The following is a 16,142-nucleotide window of genomic DNA, read 5'->3' as shown; positions in this document are numbered from 1 at the left end:
AACCATTCTAGTGGGTTCTTGGTGTTCACACGTACGGTTTTGTGGAAACAACGTACAAACCACTCCTCAGCTATTCTATCGGTAAACAGTGAATAATTTATATTGCTCTGCTCCGGTTTACCAGGAGAACCAGTGTAGCACGAATTATATATTAAATTCTATTCTATACACTATTCTAGGCACTAAAATATTCAAATCTTCTCTTTGAGTTTATTTTTTTAAAGTAACTTTATGTGTCAATTTTGTCGCGTAATTAAGAATAATAAATTGAGTTCAATAAGAGAAAATCTTAGATAATATAGATCTATATATGTAGATAGTGTATTGCAACTACTACAAATGAACTAAAACAAATGACAGCTACGGTTGACATCTGCCGAATGTCATACCTACTACTACTAGTACGCTTGTAGTTAGTGGCTAACTTTTGGCCTCTACGTTTTTCGCGTTCTCAGCTTTCATAAAAACAACAACAACAACAACAATAGCCTGTAAATTCCCACTGCTGGGCTAAAGGCCTCCTCTCCCTTTGAGAAGAAGGTTTGGAACATATTCCACCACGCTGTTCCAATGCGAGTTGGTGGAATACAAATGTGGCAGAATTTCTATGAAATTTGTCACATGCAGGTTTCCTCACGATGTTTTCCTTCACCGCTGAGCACGAGATGAATTATAAAGACAAATTAAGCACATGAATCAGCGGTGCTTGCCTGGGCTTGAACCCGCAATCATCGGTTAAGATGCACGCGTTCTAACCACTGGGCCACCTCGACTACACAGCTTTTATAGTCTTTCTAAATATATAACTAATGATAAAAGAAAACTTATATTCAAGAAGTTTAATAATACTTTGTAATAGATAATTAACAATTTTTCTTAATTACTTTTTGTATCGTTTGAGTTTTTCATATCGATGAAGCTATCAATCATATGTTTGAATGTTGCTATGTTTGGGTCAGTTCGATTAATGCTCGGTTTACCTCTTCGATTGAAGATAACAACTTGCCCATTTTAATGAAGATTAATTATGAATGTGTCAGTTGAAATAAGTCGAGAGAGGAGCGCACGTCAAATAATCGTTTTATTTGAAATCTGCGAGATCCTGCATTCATTGGCTTGTCCTTGCCGCTGTAGCCGAAACTCTGTTAGGACGACACAATTACGACATCGAATAATAAAACTATAAATTTAAATATTAATTATGAAACTTTATATGTCATCGGAATATGTTATATTATATGAATATGTGGTGGAATATGTTCCAAACCTTCTCCTCTAAGGGAGAGGAGGCCTTTAGCCCAGCAGTGGGAATTTACAGGCTGTTGTTGTTGTTGTTGTTGTATATGTAATCGATATACTATCGCGATACGTTGCTGATTAGGGTTCCTTCCCCTCTCTCAAATTCACAAAAGCTATTTAATTCTGCTTAATGCTTTTTTTTAGGAATTAACTAGCTGTGCCCGCATCCATTGCACGCGTTTGCACTTAATAAAAAAAATATTATTGTAGTCTAAGTTACTACTTATTATAACAGTTAGAGTCACGTCAAATTCGGTCCAGCCGTTCCAGAAATTAGCCGGAACAAACAGACAGACAGATAAAAATTGTAAAAAATGTTGTTTTCATATATGTACCGTGTATACATACATATGCATTGAGTAAAAAAGGGCTATTTTAATATTACAAACAGACACTCCAATTTTATTATTATATAAATGTAGAATAGATATTGATAAAGAATCTTTAGTACGGAACAGTTTGCGGTATGAAGCTTGTTTATATTCCAATAGAATCACAAGGCAGTTTAGTTCGTCTGTTCCGGTACTCGTACCGACAGACGCGTCTCAAAACAAAACTTGGAACAGTTTATCTTACATAATCGTGTATAAACTTTGCTGCGCGAAATAGCGCTTGTAAAACCCTATAGCTCAGACAGAAGACTAGGTTCGTTGTTAAATTAAAATGGAATGCTTGTTCTGTTTTTGAAATTTAAATTTTTAAACCACTCTATTTGTCTATTACTGTATTAATAGACGTACGTGTGTGTAAAACGCATACATACATGTACATAATATGTATATTTAATTACCACAATGTTACAGAAAGCGTTTTAATCGCCGTGAATTGTTTATGGATTGTATCTATTTGTGTACATATGAATTTTAATTTTAATCTGTTCTATAAATAAGCTCATATATGCATGATTCATATACTAGTATGCGGCCTCATACGTTAAAAAAGTAGTTATGGAAATCGAGTATTAAAACCTGTGCATTCAGTACAGAAAAAACGACGAAAAACTGTTGTATTAAATGATTTAGAAGTAAATTTAAAAATCACTGCATCATAATTATCAGAAATTATCACTGTAAGTATTTTTTTTTTTACCATTTGTGTTTTCACGAGTGAGAACTGAAGGGGTTGCTTCCAGAAGCTTAGAAGTTAGCAACGTAGGGTCGAATAATCTATCGTTTGTCTTAATAAGAAGTTATCAAGGCGCTAGTATTCGTATTCATATATTATTTATTTCTTATAAATAATAAAATATAGTAAGGTAAGATAAGAACGACGCGTTGGTGAGATAGGATTATATTTTTTAGTGTTTATATTTTTATCATTTTAATTAGGCTACAACGATAATTATGTGACAACAAGAGATCTATACCTTACAAGAGATAATTCTACTAAGCGTCAATCTGCAACTTACAAGATCTTTGTGTTTGAAAGAAGAATTAATGAATTAATCAAATATATATTCATTGTTATCTAACGTAACTGATATCGTTGCTAAATCTATATTCAGCTCTATGGGATGCATGAATTTGATTTAGAAGAAAATTCGTTTTTGGTTATAAAAATAAATTCTTTTCCGAAATGATTGACGGCGTCCGTCACGCGGGTTGTACCATCCGTCAAGATTTCGACATTTGCATCAAACGTGCCGTTAAATTCGTACCGTTAGCAGAGTTTTCGACGTTTTGTACGATGACGAGTGACAGGATGATTTAAACAATTTATTCAGTGAAATACATTTTGTATGATCGTTTTATTTTGTCATCGATCTGACAAGGTTTTATTTTTACATGGGGGGGAGCGTTAGCAAAATAATCCTACTTGGTATATTTCTGTGATCCGTATTGAATTGTGATTAAGCCAGTGTAATGTGGGGCGATCCACTGGTGCATATGGTACACCTGATGGTAAGTCACCATGGCCCATAGACTGCGCTGTAAGAAACGTTAACCATTCCTTTCATCGCCAATGCGCCACCAACCTTTGGAACTAAGATATTATGTCCCTTGTGCCTGTTACACTGGCTCACTCACCCTTCAAATCGGAACACAACAATACCAAGTCCTGTTGTTTAGCGGTAGAATATCTGATGAATGAGTGGTACCTACCCAGACGGGCTTGCACAAAGTCCTACCACCAAGTAGTTAAATAGAAAAAGTATATACAGGTGTTATATACTTAATCTTAATGGTATCATAACTCATGCTGTCACGAGAAGAATATGTTAATTAGGTGTTGAGCTAAAGCTAACCACGTGTTAAATGTTTATTTAAATGTACCCAGAGATCTAAATAACCCATTTGTTTAATTGTGTAAATCGAGTTCATTATATATTTGCACGTTCGGTAAAGTCGGTGGCTATCTCTAACATACGATATATAATTGATACCATATAGTACTTAGGAATATTGTATCTATCTATCTTTCATCTCATATATACATATCATCTAGGTAGCTTATCACTCATCAAATATTTCACTTCCAAACAGCAGTGCTCCGTATTGTTGGGTTCCGGCTTGAAGGGTTAGTGAGCCAGTATAACTGCAGACACAAGGGTTATAACGTCATAGTTCCCACGACACCACGCCACACCACGCCATTGTCTATGGGTGGTGGTGCCATCAAGTGATCCATTTACTTGTCCACTGAAGAAATATACTTTACCCCTTCATAATATTCATATAGATATACTATATCGTATGTCTAATATTTATAAGGCCTACGTCTCGTCTTAAATTTCCGAGCAACTGTCAATCGATCACAATGAATACGATATTAGGTATACCATATGTAGCTGTTTCGAGTCCCATGTTTTGTGCACAAAATTACCCACCACTGATCAAACGAGAATACTCCGTAAACGTATCACAATAGCGATCAAAATCGCTTGCTAATAATAACGAGGTAAGTATATCAATGTTACCAATTACGCTGTCTGTATTGTTTGTTCCGGCTATTGTATGCGAGTTCCCCCGTTTTAATACTGGGACAAAAATATCATTGAGTGATTACTTAGAATGTCTGCTGGAAGACTGCGGTCGTATTTGTATGATATTGTCATACATTACGAACCTTATTGTGTTATTGTATATCATCTAAATGAGATCGGACCACCGATTCGGAATATAGATACTACGCGAAAAACGTCAAGAAACTCAGTAGTTACTCTTTTTCAACATTTAAATATACAAAGTCATGTAAGTTAAATACAATCATATATGTATGAAAATTTCCTGCCTGGAATTCAACAGTCTATATCTCACATATAGCCCATCTCGACAAACTATATCATTCATTAACACACACCTTCAGCAATAAATAATTTCTAGTAAAAGTACTTATTAATCGTGTTTAAGTAATAAACGTGTTAAAGAGCGGAGATGGCCCAGTGGTTAGAACGCGTGCAGCTTCACCGATGATTTCGGGTTCAAATCCATGCAAGCACCACAATATATATGTGCTTAAATTGTGTTTATAATTCATCTCGTGCTCGGCGGTGAAGGAAAACATCGTGAAGAAACCTGCATGTGACTAATTTCACCGAAATTCTGCCACATTTGCATTCCACCAACTCGGAACAGCGTGGTGGAATGTGTTCCAAACCTTCTCCTCAAAAGGGAGAGGAGGGCCTTTAGCCCAGCAGTGGGAAATTTACAGGCTGTCACTTTACTTTTTACTTTAAACATGTTTACTTATAAAATCAAAGTCAATTTCAATTATTAGAACAAGTTCACAATAACGTAATTGGACTGTCATTCAGTGCCATAGCAATCGTATGGCGATACGTAATAGGTCACCCCGATGTCTCAATCGGGCCGTTGATTTCGAGAATCGTATCGTCTGACTCAGGGACTCATAGAAATGACGGTCTCTATACAATGTACGTATTCGTATACTTTTATTTCCTGCGATTCAAGCAGGCTTCCTGCCGCTACAACATTAGGCGGCCTTTTTTGTAGATGTAATTTATCACCAGACCAATATACCTACACGATTGGTATTCCGTTATGAAACTTTCTGTAATATAATTATGCCTTATTGAATATATTTATTACATATATGGTCTGCCAGGATGTCCCAGTGTACAAAACAAAGTATCATAGACGGTGGGATTGAATAGTGTAGTCTCCAGAACTATTTATTTGTGATTTGTGACCTCACAAATTTTAATTAAATTATTTACGATGTTTATCGTACATAATGCTTTCGCCCGGAAGTATATTAATCGAAAAATGTTTACTAAGTAGAGCACAAATTGATATAACACCACCTACCAAATAAAATGTAAAATGTGAAAGAAATTTCGTTTCGTTTGAAATTTATTTATCTAGTCTTAAGTATTAGAAACACTTGTCTTGTTTATGCGTATTAATAAAAATGATAGCATTCATTATATAGAACTAAGTCGCTTATTGCTGTCTGTCTCTATCTATGCTTAGATCTTTAAATTTATACAACGGATTTTGAAGCGGTTTTGTTTTAATTGATTGATTGATTCAAGAGGAACGTTCATATGTATAAGTGCACAATATATATATAGTCCTTCTATATATATATATAGAATGACTGAAAAACAGTGAACATTTTAAGAAATTCACAGTAAATTTGGTATCAGCATTGAAACCGTGCAAAGCCGGGGCGGCGGCTCGCCAAGAAAATATTCAAAAAATAGTAAAGTAACAGCCTGTAAATTACCCACTGCTGTGATAAGGCCTCCTCTTCCATTAAGGACACGGTTTGAAACATATTCCACCACTCTTTTCCAAAGCGGGTTGGTGGAATGCACATGTGGCAGAATTTCGATGAAATTAGAAACATACAGGTATCCTCACGATGTTTTCCTTCACCGCCGAGCACGAGATCAATTATAAACACAAATTAAGCACCTATACATAGTGGTGCTTGCCTGTACATGAACCCGCAATTATCGGTTAAGATGCACGCGTTCTTACCACTCGGCCATCTCAGCTCACTAAGTAAAATATTAATTAAAATAAATTTTATTTTAATATTGTTAAATGTTTGAGATGTTATCATAAGCATCATCAGACAACTCTAATATTTATACCGAGTATTAAAATGGCGAATAGGCGACGTCCTGTCGCCGTTTCCTGAGCGACCATTTAGTATGCAATGTTATTCGAATACATCCTACCGAGACCCATTACATACAGTAATCATGTTATGGTTATCCCTTTTTGATGCAGATGCTTGACAAGATTGTGGGAAATCTGATGCTTAACTAATATATATTTATGGTTAAGTCAAATAAATAAATATTGAACATCACATACATTACTCTGATCCCAATGTGAGTAGCTAAAGCACTTGGGTTATGGAAAATCAGAAGTAACAACGACACCACAAATACCCAGACCCAAGACAACGTAGAAAACTAATGAATTTTTTCTTCATCGACTCGGCTGGGAAATTATATCAAATCAAATCAAAATAAATTTTATTCAAGTAGGCTTTTACAACCACTTTTGAATCGTCATTTTACAATTAAGTGAAGCTACCACCTATTCGGAAAGTAGATTCTAGTTAGAAAAACCGGCAAGAAACTCAGTAGTTACTCTTTTTTAACATTTAAAAATACAAAGTCATGTTAGTTAAATACAATTATTTAAATTAATATATCCTGCGTGGAAGTCAACAGATATTAGCTCCGCCATTTTTTATCATCTATAAAATCTTGTATTGAATATATGATTTTTCTACCAACTCTATCTCTATATCCTCTATCTCATCCACTCCGAGGTCCCGGAGTTTACGCACTTACTTATTACGTCATAACCACAGTATTATAAATTGAGTACTATATACCTATTTCGACAAAACCAATGAATTAGTTATACACATACTTGTGGTTAAGAAATTAAACATAAAAGCATATTATGATAACGAAAAGTCTTTATAAAATTGATTACGAATGCAAGTCACTGATAGCAAATAATAAATACGTCATACAAAACAAACATCAATTTGAATCAATACATGTCGCTTACGTCATTTTAAAATAATACGATAAAATTATCTTACAATATTTACGAAATTATCGTATCTTAAATGTATTATGAGAATAGGGGTCAATGACACTGAAACTACAAGCATAATAAAGCAATATAAATTGATAACGATAAGTTCAGAAAATCAATGTCAAGTGTTTCCTAAAAAAGCACACTTATCACTTGTGCTGTCTTCGTGTTTCATAAATTTCTTGAAAAACAATTACATTTCTCGGAAGTTAAAGAAGTATTTCCTTAAATTACTAAGGAATATTATTGGTAAAAAACCCAACAACAAATAAATGTTTAAACATCGTTCACTGTTTTCAAGAAATAATAATAATAATATTTATTGTAGAGAAAAAAACATATAAAATTTACAACATCTACATGTAACTTCAAAATAACTAGTAATCTATTCCAAGATTTAAATGTATTATAATGTAATATTTAATAGGATTGCATAGTATATCATTACCAATCATAACGCGTTAAATGATAATATAATAGACAAAAGAAACGTGATTATGATTCAAATCATAGCACTTAATCCGGTATCCGCTTCGGATACTCCAGTAGCATTCGTTTATCTGATAAGCAATTGTTATTTCCATTCATCGGAAGGTACGGACGATACCTTATTGTGATGCGTTACATATGACACTTGATTCATTCGTATCGTTCCGTTTTATCTGGAATTCGTAGGCGTAACGTGTGATTGCGTACCTTGGTGGGGGATTGTTATGCACATTTCGCTCCAACCTCATATAGTCAATGAATTACTTTCGGATATCACGCACGTTCGTCTATAATAAGATTACGTGTTTCGCTAAGCTCGTAATAAGTGTTATATTATTCATTACTACTGGTAACTCTATCTCGTTTACACAGAAATAAGCATCGATAAAGTCGAAGTGTTAATTTTAAATCGATATTTTGTGTTTTAAACGAAATAAAAAGTGTTTAAAAAATGGTAATGGAGTCTGCACAGCCCAATGGGCGGTTTTGGCCATTATCTCCACGATTATGGCGTCGCAGCAGCGAATATTCAAAAGTCGTATTCGAACCGAGACGACCTCCGACATCGCCGATCGAAATACGAAAGCATGGAAGAATCGACGAAACGCCAGATTTGTTACGATCTAGAAGTTTCATTAATGATAAGCTAGATCATTTGAATCTGGACGAAGGGATAGAATTAAGAAACAGTCTAGAAGATAAGAATAGATGGAGCGTAGATTCTAAGAAGCCACCGGTTAAAGAAACTAAAAAGGATGACGTTGTTAAATTGAGATCCAAGAAACAAAGGCAGCCGAGACCGAATAGTCTCCAACTGCTACTTTGCCCTTCGAGTTCAGGACACTACAGCAGCAACACGTGGAGATACACCAGGGTTCGATCAAAAAGGTTCGTTAGTTTAATTCTAATTTTTTTTTTACCAGAATAAGCTTTCATATTTTTAAATACGATTGTAAAATAATTTATTGATTCGAACATTATTGGTACTATTTAGGGTATCATTTTGGGTCCTATTTGTTATATCAGCGAACAATCAGGCACGCTTACAGATGGATCCAGTTTCTCAGGTATATAAGAAGTGTACGTTGCTTAATTACATCTTAGCGTAATCAAGTTACTGATGACTGGAATTAATTAATTCGTACACTTTCCCTTACACTCGTTATCGTAAATGTCTCCACCTCGCTCAACGATGTGGGTGGCGTGTGGGCGCTATTTCGAAGGCTGGATAAGCGGTACTAAATGCGACTTCAACTGTTTGTGATGGAATTCGATAGATCCGAATTAACATTGATTCATGATTCTGCATACATTTTGGATGATTAATTATTAAATGTTAATTTAATATGAGTGAGTTTGCATTATGGTGTAGTTTAATATGTACGGTTGAACGTCTAGCTTTATATCTATTTACTTCTTAAATGTATCTCAATTTATTATTGCTTTTCGCAGTATTTCAGTCTGTTAGTCCTAATTCTCTCTTCCTTCTTGTAATTTTCAATATTTCGTTAAAATATTTGTAGGCTAGGAAAAGATTTAAGATAAATGTTTTGGATGTTTTGCTTAGACTGTTGGGTCTAAATATTTTGTATGGAATTTAAACAAAAATTTTTTTTTTGGGTTCAAAGTATTTGTGTTTTATATATAACCTGTTTTAAAGTATTACAGAATAAGTAGATGTTTTATTAAATTTTTAATTAAAATAAAGCTTTTGTAATAATAATAATATTTCAGAGTGATTAATTCATTGTTACTTACTCAGACAATGTGTCAATGTGTTTACATTTAATAAATACAGTGAAATTTCTTATTCATTCATATGTTAGAAAGTATTATTATTAAGGCAAGTATGACAATATTAATTAACGACTTAAAATAAGTGATTAATTTATTTTATAAATGACAAAGAGCCGTCACACTACTGTAAGTGGTTAATATGTTCACTAATTACTTAATTAAATTATTACATCATTAATTGTGGCTAATGATGGTAGTGGAAATAATTTCTTATAAATGAGTCTGACTTCAAATGAAATTGAAAGTGACAACCTTTTGTTTTTAATCAGTTATATTGTCCAGTTAATACTTGCTTTTGAAAATAAGTTTTACTTAACACATACTTTTATAAGCATGCTTTATGCTTTTATAAGCATGTGTTAAGTAAAACTTAGGCTGTTAACACATACCATAATATAAAGGATGTTAGTTACGTAAGAACTACGATAATTCTGCTTCATGTATTATTTTTAATATCAAATTATTTTTAACTTTATGAAAGTGTTCACACAAAATAATAATACTGATCAGGTGATAAGTTTTGTTTGAGTAAAATATGGAATAGTATGTAGATCATTTCTTTAATTTTGAATACTATATTTATATTCAGCTAATGTCCCCGATCTTGCTCGCGAGGGATTCCAACAGGCTTCAAATCAAATTTGGTCAAATTCAGTTCAATGATTTGATAGTGAAAGAATGAAGGATATAGTTACTTTTGCATTTATTTTGTAAAGATCATAAGGATAATGCAATATAATAGAATACAAAAGGATTTTGCTTTAGCAATTCAAATAATAAATAATGAAACCATCGAAAACTATTAATATACCTAATGCAATTTAATTAATAAATATAATAGATGGGCATACGTGTTATATTTATGTAATATTCATATTTCTACGATTGTAATATTTCTATCGAGCTATGTGAAAATGTTCCCTATCTCGAAACTCGACTTTAGAAATCTATCTATAGATATATTAAAGTTATATACGTCATTAATTACAATAATTTATATTTGTAACTATTTTTAATTTAACAAAAAGAACAATTTTATTATATAGATATATTGATACTTGATAGACATAATACAAACAAGGTTTCAAGATTTTACAATCCAGTCGAGCGTCGAGTGACGGTTTCTTGCAGCTTTTACTGGACCAACCGCGACGCCGTCAATTAATTATACTCAATGCCCATTGGCTATTAATTAATTAATTTAATCTATAATCAACCCTCATTGGTTATTTACTCTCGAAACAAGTATTAAATACAATATTTGTACCTATTTACGTATATAAATATTGTCGACATCGGTAAACTTAATTAGCGTATATTTGTAATTAAGTTGCGTACCAATCGTACGTTATGATTTACGTGCAATGAATAATTAATTCGCAAAATATATTCGGACGTCGACACAATACCTATTATATTATATATTTTACAATTCCGATTTTGTTTGTACTTATCTGTCAAATTTTTTTTTTTTTAATAATTGTAGAAATGATACATGTAGACGAAGACGCTTTGTATACTGTCAATTAAAGATATCCAAAAGTGTATGTCGTATATGTATGTTGCTGTTATTATGAGTGGTTCACATTTGGAAATTGAATTAAGCATCAGTTTTGGCCAATTGAGGCATTCAGTTGATTCTAGAGAGTCGCACGCGGGACTTCGCGTTTATTCATAGGATTTTTAAAAATTTAGAAACCTATGAGAGATTTTATTTTAATTTAATGTATATCTGTTTTTTATACAACCATAGCGCCGCTCTTTATGTGGTCAGTAAATTTTTCCGCTTTCTAAAATTAATTCCTTGTTAAATCATAACGATTTAATAACATGCAATTAAAAATTTTCTATATTTTTCTGCACATCTAAGGGTTCTCAAGCTGTTCAAAATGAGACTAAAAACTATTTTTATGTGTAGCTATTCCATACACAATTTCTACTAGTGTGTTGCTTACCGTAAAGACAATCTACTACCTATACTTATATATAATCTACTACATATATTATTGATTTTAATTAGAACATTTAAGAGATGGATTTGAATAAAGCTCGCGTCTAGAGAAAAGCTTAACAGTTCTAAGCTTGGAATTAATGTGGTGTTTCATTGTATCGTGATTGAAGGTTATAATAAGACCACGGTTCCTATGGTAACCAAGGTCGATACTGTAGAATTCCTATTTGTTTTGTTCACTTTTATTATAGAAACTTGTACCGAAGCTGTATGAGCTTTAAGTATTTATAGAATTTCCTATTCATATGTGTATAGCAACAACAACAGCCTGTAAATTCCTACTGCTGGGCTAAAGGCCTCCTCTCCCTTTGAGGAGAAGGTTTGGAACATATTACCACGCTTTTCCAATGCGGGTTGGTGGAATGAAATATGTATAGCAAATAACTTTATTTTTTTTTAATTTACTGTTTACGTTACACCTAATTACTATATATATAATAAAATTGGTGTGTCTGTTTGTAATATTAAAATAGCTCTATTGTACTCAATGTATATGTATGTATGCACGGTACACATACCAAAATAACATTATTTACAATTTTTGTCTGTCTGTCTATTTGTTTCGGCTAATCTCTGGAACGGCTAGACCAATTTTGGCAGAATTTTCAATGGCAAATAACTACAAGATCGCGGGCACAGCTAGTATATAATATAATAACAGCCTGTAAATTTCTCACTGCTGGGCAAAAGCCTACGGTTTCTTTGAGGAGAAGATTAGGAGCATATTCAACTACGCTGCTCCAAAGCGGGTTGGTGGATTTAAATGTGGAAGAATTTTTTGAAATTGGACGCAGGCAGGTTTTCCTCACGATGTTTTCCTTCATCGCCGAGCTCGAGATGAATTATAAACACAAATTAAGCACATGAAAATTCAGTTGTGCTTGCCTGAGTTTGAACCCGCAATCATCAGTTCAGATAGGCGTTCAAACCACTAGGCAATCTCGACATTTTTAGTACATAGTTTATAAAATAAGGCCATATATATTTAATAATATATATGTGGAATGTGACACGTGTATGGCTTTTAATGGACTGCTAATTCATAACTAATCAAAAGCGTGGGTAGCTAGCGGGTCAAGGGCGTCTTGTACGACTAAAGTTTGATACATATATCCGATAAAATATTTTCAAATGTATTTGTAAATATAATATAATAACCTTTATCTCAACTGTTGTTTTCAGCATAAGAAAATGGCGTCAAAGTGATAGTGCAATGATATATTTTTGTATTTAGCCGCGATGTGTCATATATTTCGTACGTACGTACCAAATATCATCAATTTCGGTGCAGCGGTTTGGTCGTGAAAGAGCGACAGACAGACAGACAAAGTTACTTTCACATTTATAATATTAATAAGTATAAACAATGGCCCAGCCTGTAAATTTCCCACTGCTGGGCTAAAGCCTCCTCTTTTTTGCGTAGAGAAGGTTTTTGAACATATTCCACCTCGCTGTTGCAATGCGGGTTTATGGAATTCACATGTGGCAGAATTTCTATGAGATTTGGGATATGCAGTTCTAACCACTGGGCCATCTCGCCTCTTCACGCACATAAATACTATATATACAGATAAATACAGAACCTCCTCATTTAGAGTCGGTTAAAAAATCGTACAAAATCAGTACTGACGTCCACTCGCGCGGCATCGCGTAATGAATATTCAACATCGCAGATCATAACGAGGGTTTATGGAAACCAATTTAAAATAAAGACGGACAGTATTTCACGGTAGTTTCGAACGTTGAGTTGAATTTCATTACTGTACATTTATTAATCCGTAGCTTTACGGGCGACATTGTTTAATTACAAAGGTTTTATATCGATTTTACTAAATTTTTTTATTTTTTCCGATTCAAATTAGGCAAACGTCTTAATTTCCTCGCCGTCCATTATATTGTTTATTTTTTTATTTTTTATTACATTAATTGTGTTTAAATTTAGAACACGTTCATTGATCTATTTTTTTTCTAAATAGAAGATATGAAAACGTCACAATTAGATGCCAATGATTTTATTTGAATTGATAATGGTTTTTAATGCACATAATATAAAAAAAATCTATATTTTGTATGGAAACAGCAATACTATATGTATGTATATTTACTATAATAATGCGAAAGTAGCCTTATACCTTACAGTGATGTTTTCTGGATGATAGGAAAATGTAGGATTAAGATTAAGGGTTAATACACGAAGGAAATCCTCCATAACATGCACTTTGCTAAGCTCATATCGTTAACTAGCGACCCGCCCTAGCTATGCACGGGTTTTTATAGTGATACTAAATATACATAATTTGATTATTTACATTTTACATCACATTGGAATCTAAAATTATCAATGTTTTTTTACTATACTGTCTATGTATTATAGACAAACACCTTCTTCTTGAATCGATCTATCTACTAAAAAAACCGCATCAAAATCCGTTGCGTAATTTTAAAGATCTAAGCATACATAGCACAGACAACGGAATGCGACTTTATTTTATACTATGTAATGATGCCAAGACAAAAAGCCTCAGATTTTCAGACGTAACAATTGATACAAAAGCTCCAGATCCAACCGTATTTACTCACGCTTTCAAATTAGACGATGCTGCAGAACATAAATTAACCGACCTAATTACGTAGTGCTGAACTAGTTTGTGTTTACAAATCGCGAATTACCTCTGTAAGTTCGTCGACCTTTACAATAATTACATTACTTTGTTGCATGTTTGTACTATTGTACGTACCACATAGCAATCCTATACTTATTTTACTTATAGTAATTATATGTTCGTGATTCCATTGAGATGTAACTTCGACTAATTATCGCTAAAAATATAGGACCAATTCTTTTTTTAATGGTATAGTTTGGAGGACGAGCTAGTCTGCCACCGTCGTGATCGTCACGACGGCCCATAGACAATGGCGCTCTAAGAAATATTAACCGTTCGTTACATCGCTTATGCGTTGGTGAAGCACTTTGGAACTAAGATGTTCTCTTGTGCCTGTAGAGACTGGCTCACTGACTGGTGTACTGTTGTTTGCTAGTAGAATAATTAATTATTTACTAAGCAGACGGGTTTGTGCAAACCCGAAACGATTTCGATTATATTCCGATCCAACTTTGACTGAATAGCAACGACGGTTTCGATTCGATTACGTTAAACTGACAATATATTTTTTTTTATGGAATAGGTTGGCGGTCGAGCATATGAGCCACCTGATTGTCGTTGTAAGATATATTAACTATTTCTTAAATCGTCAATGCGCCACCAACCTTGGGAACTAAGATGCTACGCCCCTTGTGCCTGTAGTTACACTGGCTCACTCACCCTTCAAACCGGAACACAACAATACTGCCTATTGTTGTTAAGCGGTAGAATATCTGATGAGTGGGTGGTACCTACCCAGGCGCCTTGCACAAAGCCCTACCACCAAGTAAATGACAATATGTTAGTAGAACGCACCCGGTATTTGTATGTGTGTTCCGTTAAATACCGCATACGATTTTTTGCTTGTCATAGTATTGCATTTCCATTGTAATGTTGCAATAATGACTATATATGTATATTTGATTACAACACTTTCAATAGATCACCATGAAAAATGGCTTATAATATCAGTGTTACGTAAAATAACATAGGATACCTAACATCCCCAAACGAACGGCTAATTAGTGTTCTAGTTAGTATTATATAAGTAATACGTTATCACAATGATATGAAATGGTTGCAACATTAAGCTAATGGTCAGTTTCACAAGTGCCGTATCGTTATCATTTATTGCGATCCATATTGAGGTCTTCAACCTGCATCGTCGTATGCAATTTTAGTTCGCAATGAGGTAAGCTACACTCATACGAAATGTTACGAATGTGATTTGATATATATTTAAAACTTCATCATAAATGTATCAGCCTTTTCTCAATGTTTTACTGCTGCGAAAATCGAATATGATAACATTTCATCCTCCTGCCCTTATCCCAATATTATTTTGGGTCGGCACAGCATGTCTTCTCCTTCCATACTTCTCTGTCAGACGTCATCTCACAAGTAACATTCTTTCTAACCATATCCTCTTTCACACAATCCATCCATTGTTTCCTTGGTCGTCCTCTACCTCTATATCCGTCCACATCCATGCTCAAGGATATGTTTACATATGACTTAAAATATTGCGTTAATTTAAGACCCCTTAATCAACACATTGATATATATTTCGACCCCTTAGGGGTAGGATATTTAGAAACGCTTAAATACGTATCTACTCATTTATATTATTTAAACTAGCAGATTTATCAGCAGCAATATTTACGTCAAAATTATTTTATTGTCTCCGTTATTTGAGAAATAATATACCTATATTAAAAACAAGTTTGATCCAATCGGATTCCATGACGCCTTTACTTACATATATCTATCCAAAATAATTTGATTTTGACAGCGGTAAGTGTCTAAGTTTTGTTTTGACTAAAGTATAATTTTTTGCACGTATCTGCGCAAAAGCTTATAGATTATAACGTT

At 33.6% G+C, this 16,142-nt stretch overlaps 1 protein-coding gene across 1 annotated transcript in view; it reads left to right on the top strand.

Annotated features, from left to right (window-relative positions):
- LOC124540236 (focal adhesion kinase 1) overlaps window positions 1-16,142 on the top strand; it is a 71,300-nt gene that overhangs the window by 18,224 nt on the left and 36,934 nt on the right. Inside the window, exon 2 of the mRNA XM_047117702.1 lies at window positions 8,193-8,708. Coding sequence (XP_046973658.1) covers window positions 8,272-8,708 — 437 coding nt within the window. The 5' untranslated portion in view covers window positions 8,193-8,271. The remainder of the gene's footprint in view (window positions 1-8,192; window positions 8,709-16,142) is intronic.

This window comes from Vanessa cardui, chromosome 24, assembly GCF_905220365.1.
Source record: "Vanessa cardui chromosome 24, ilVanCard2.1, whole genome shotgun sequence".
NCBI classification, from domain to species: domain Eukaryota; kingdom Metazoa; phylum Arthropoda; class Insecta; order Lepidoptera; family Nymphalidae; genus Vanessa; species Vanessa cardui.
The sequence above is the reverse complement of the archived record's forward strand: the minus strand, read 5'-3'. Positions and strand labels throughout refer to the sequence as shown.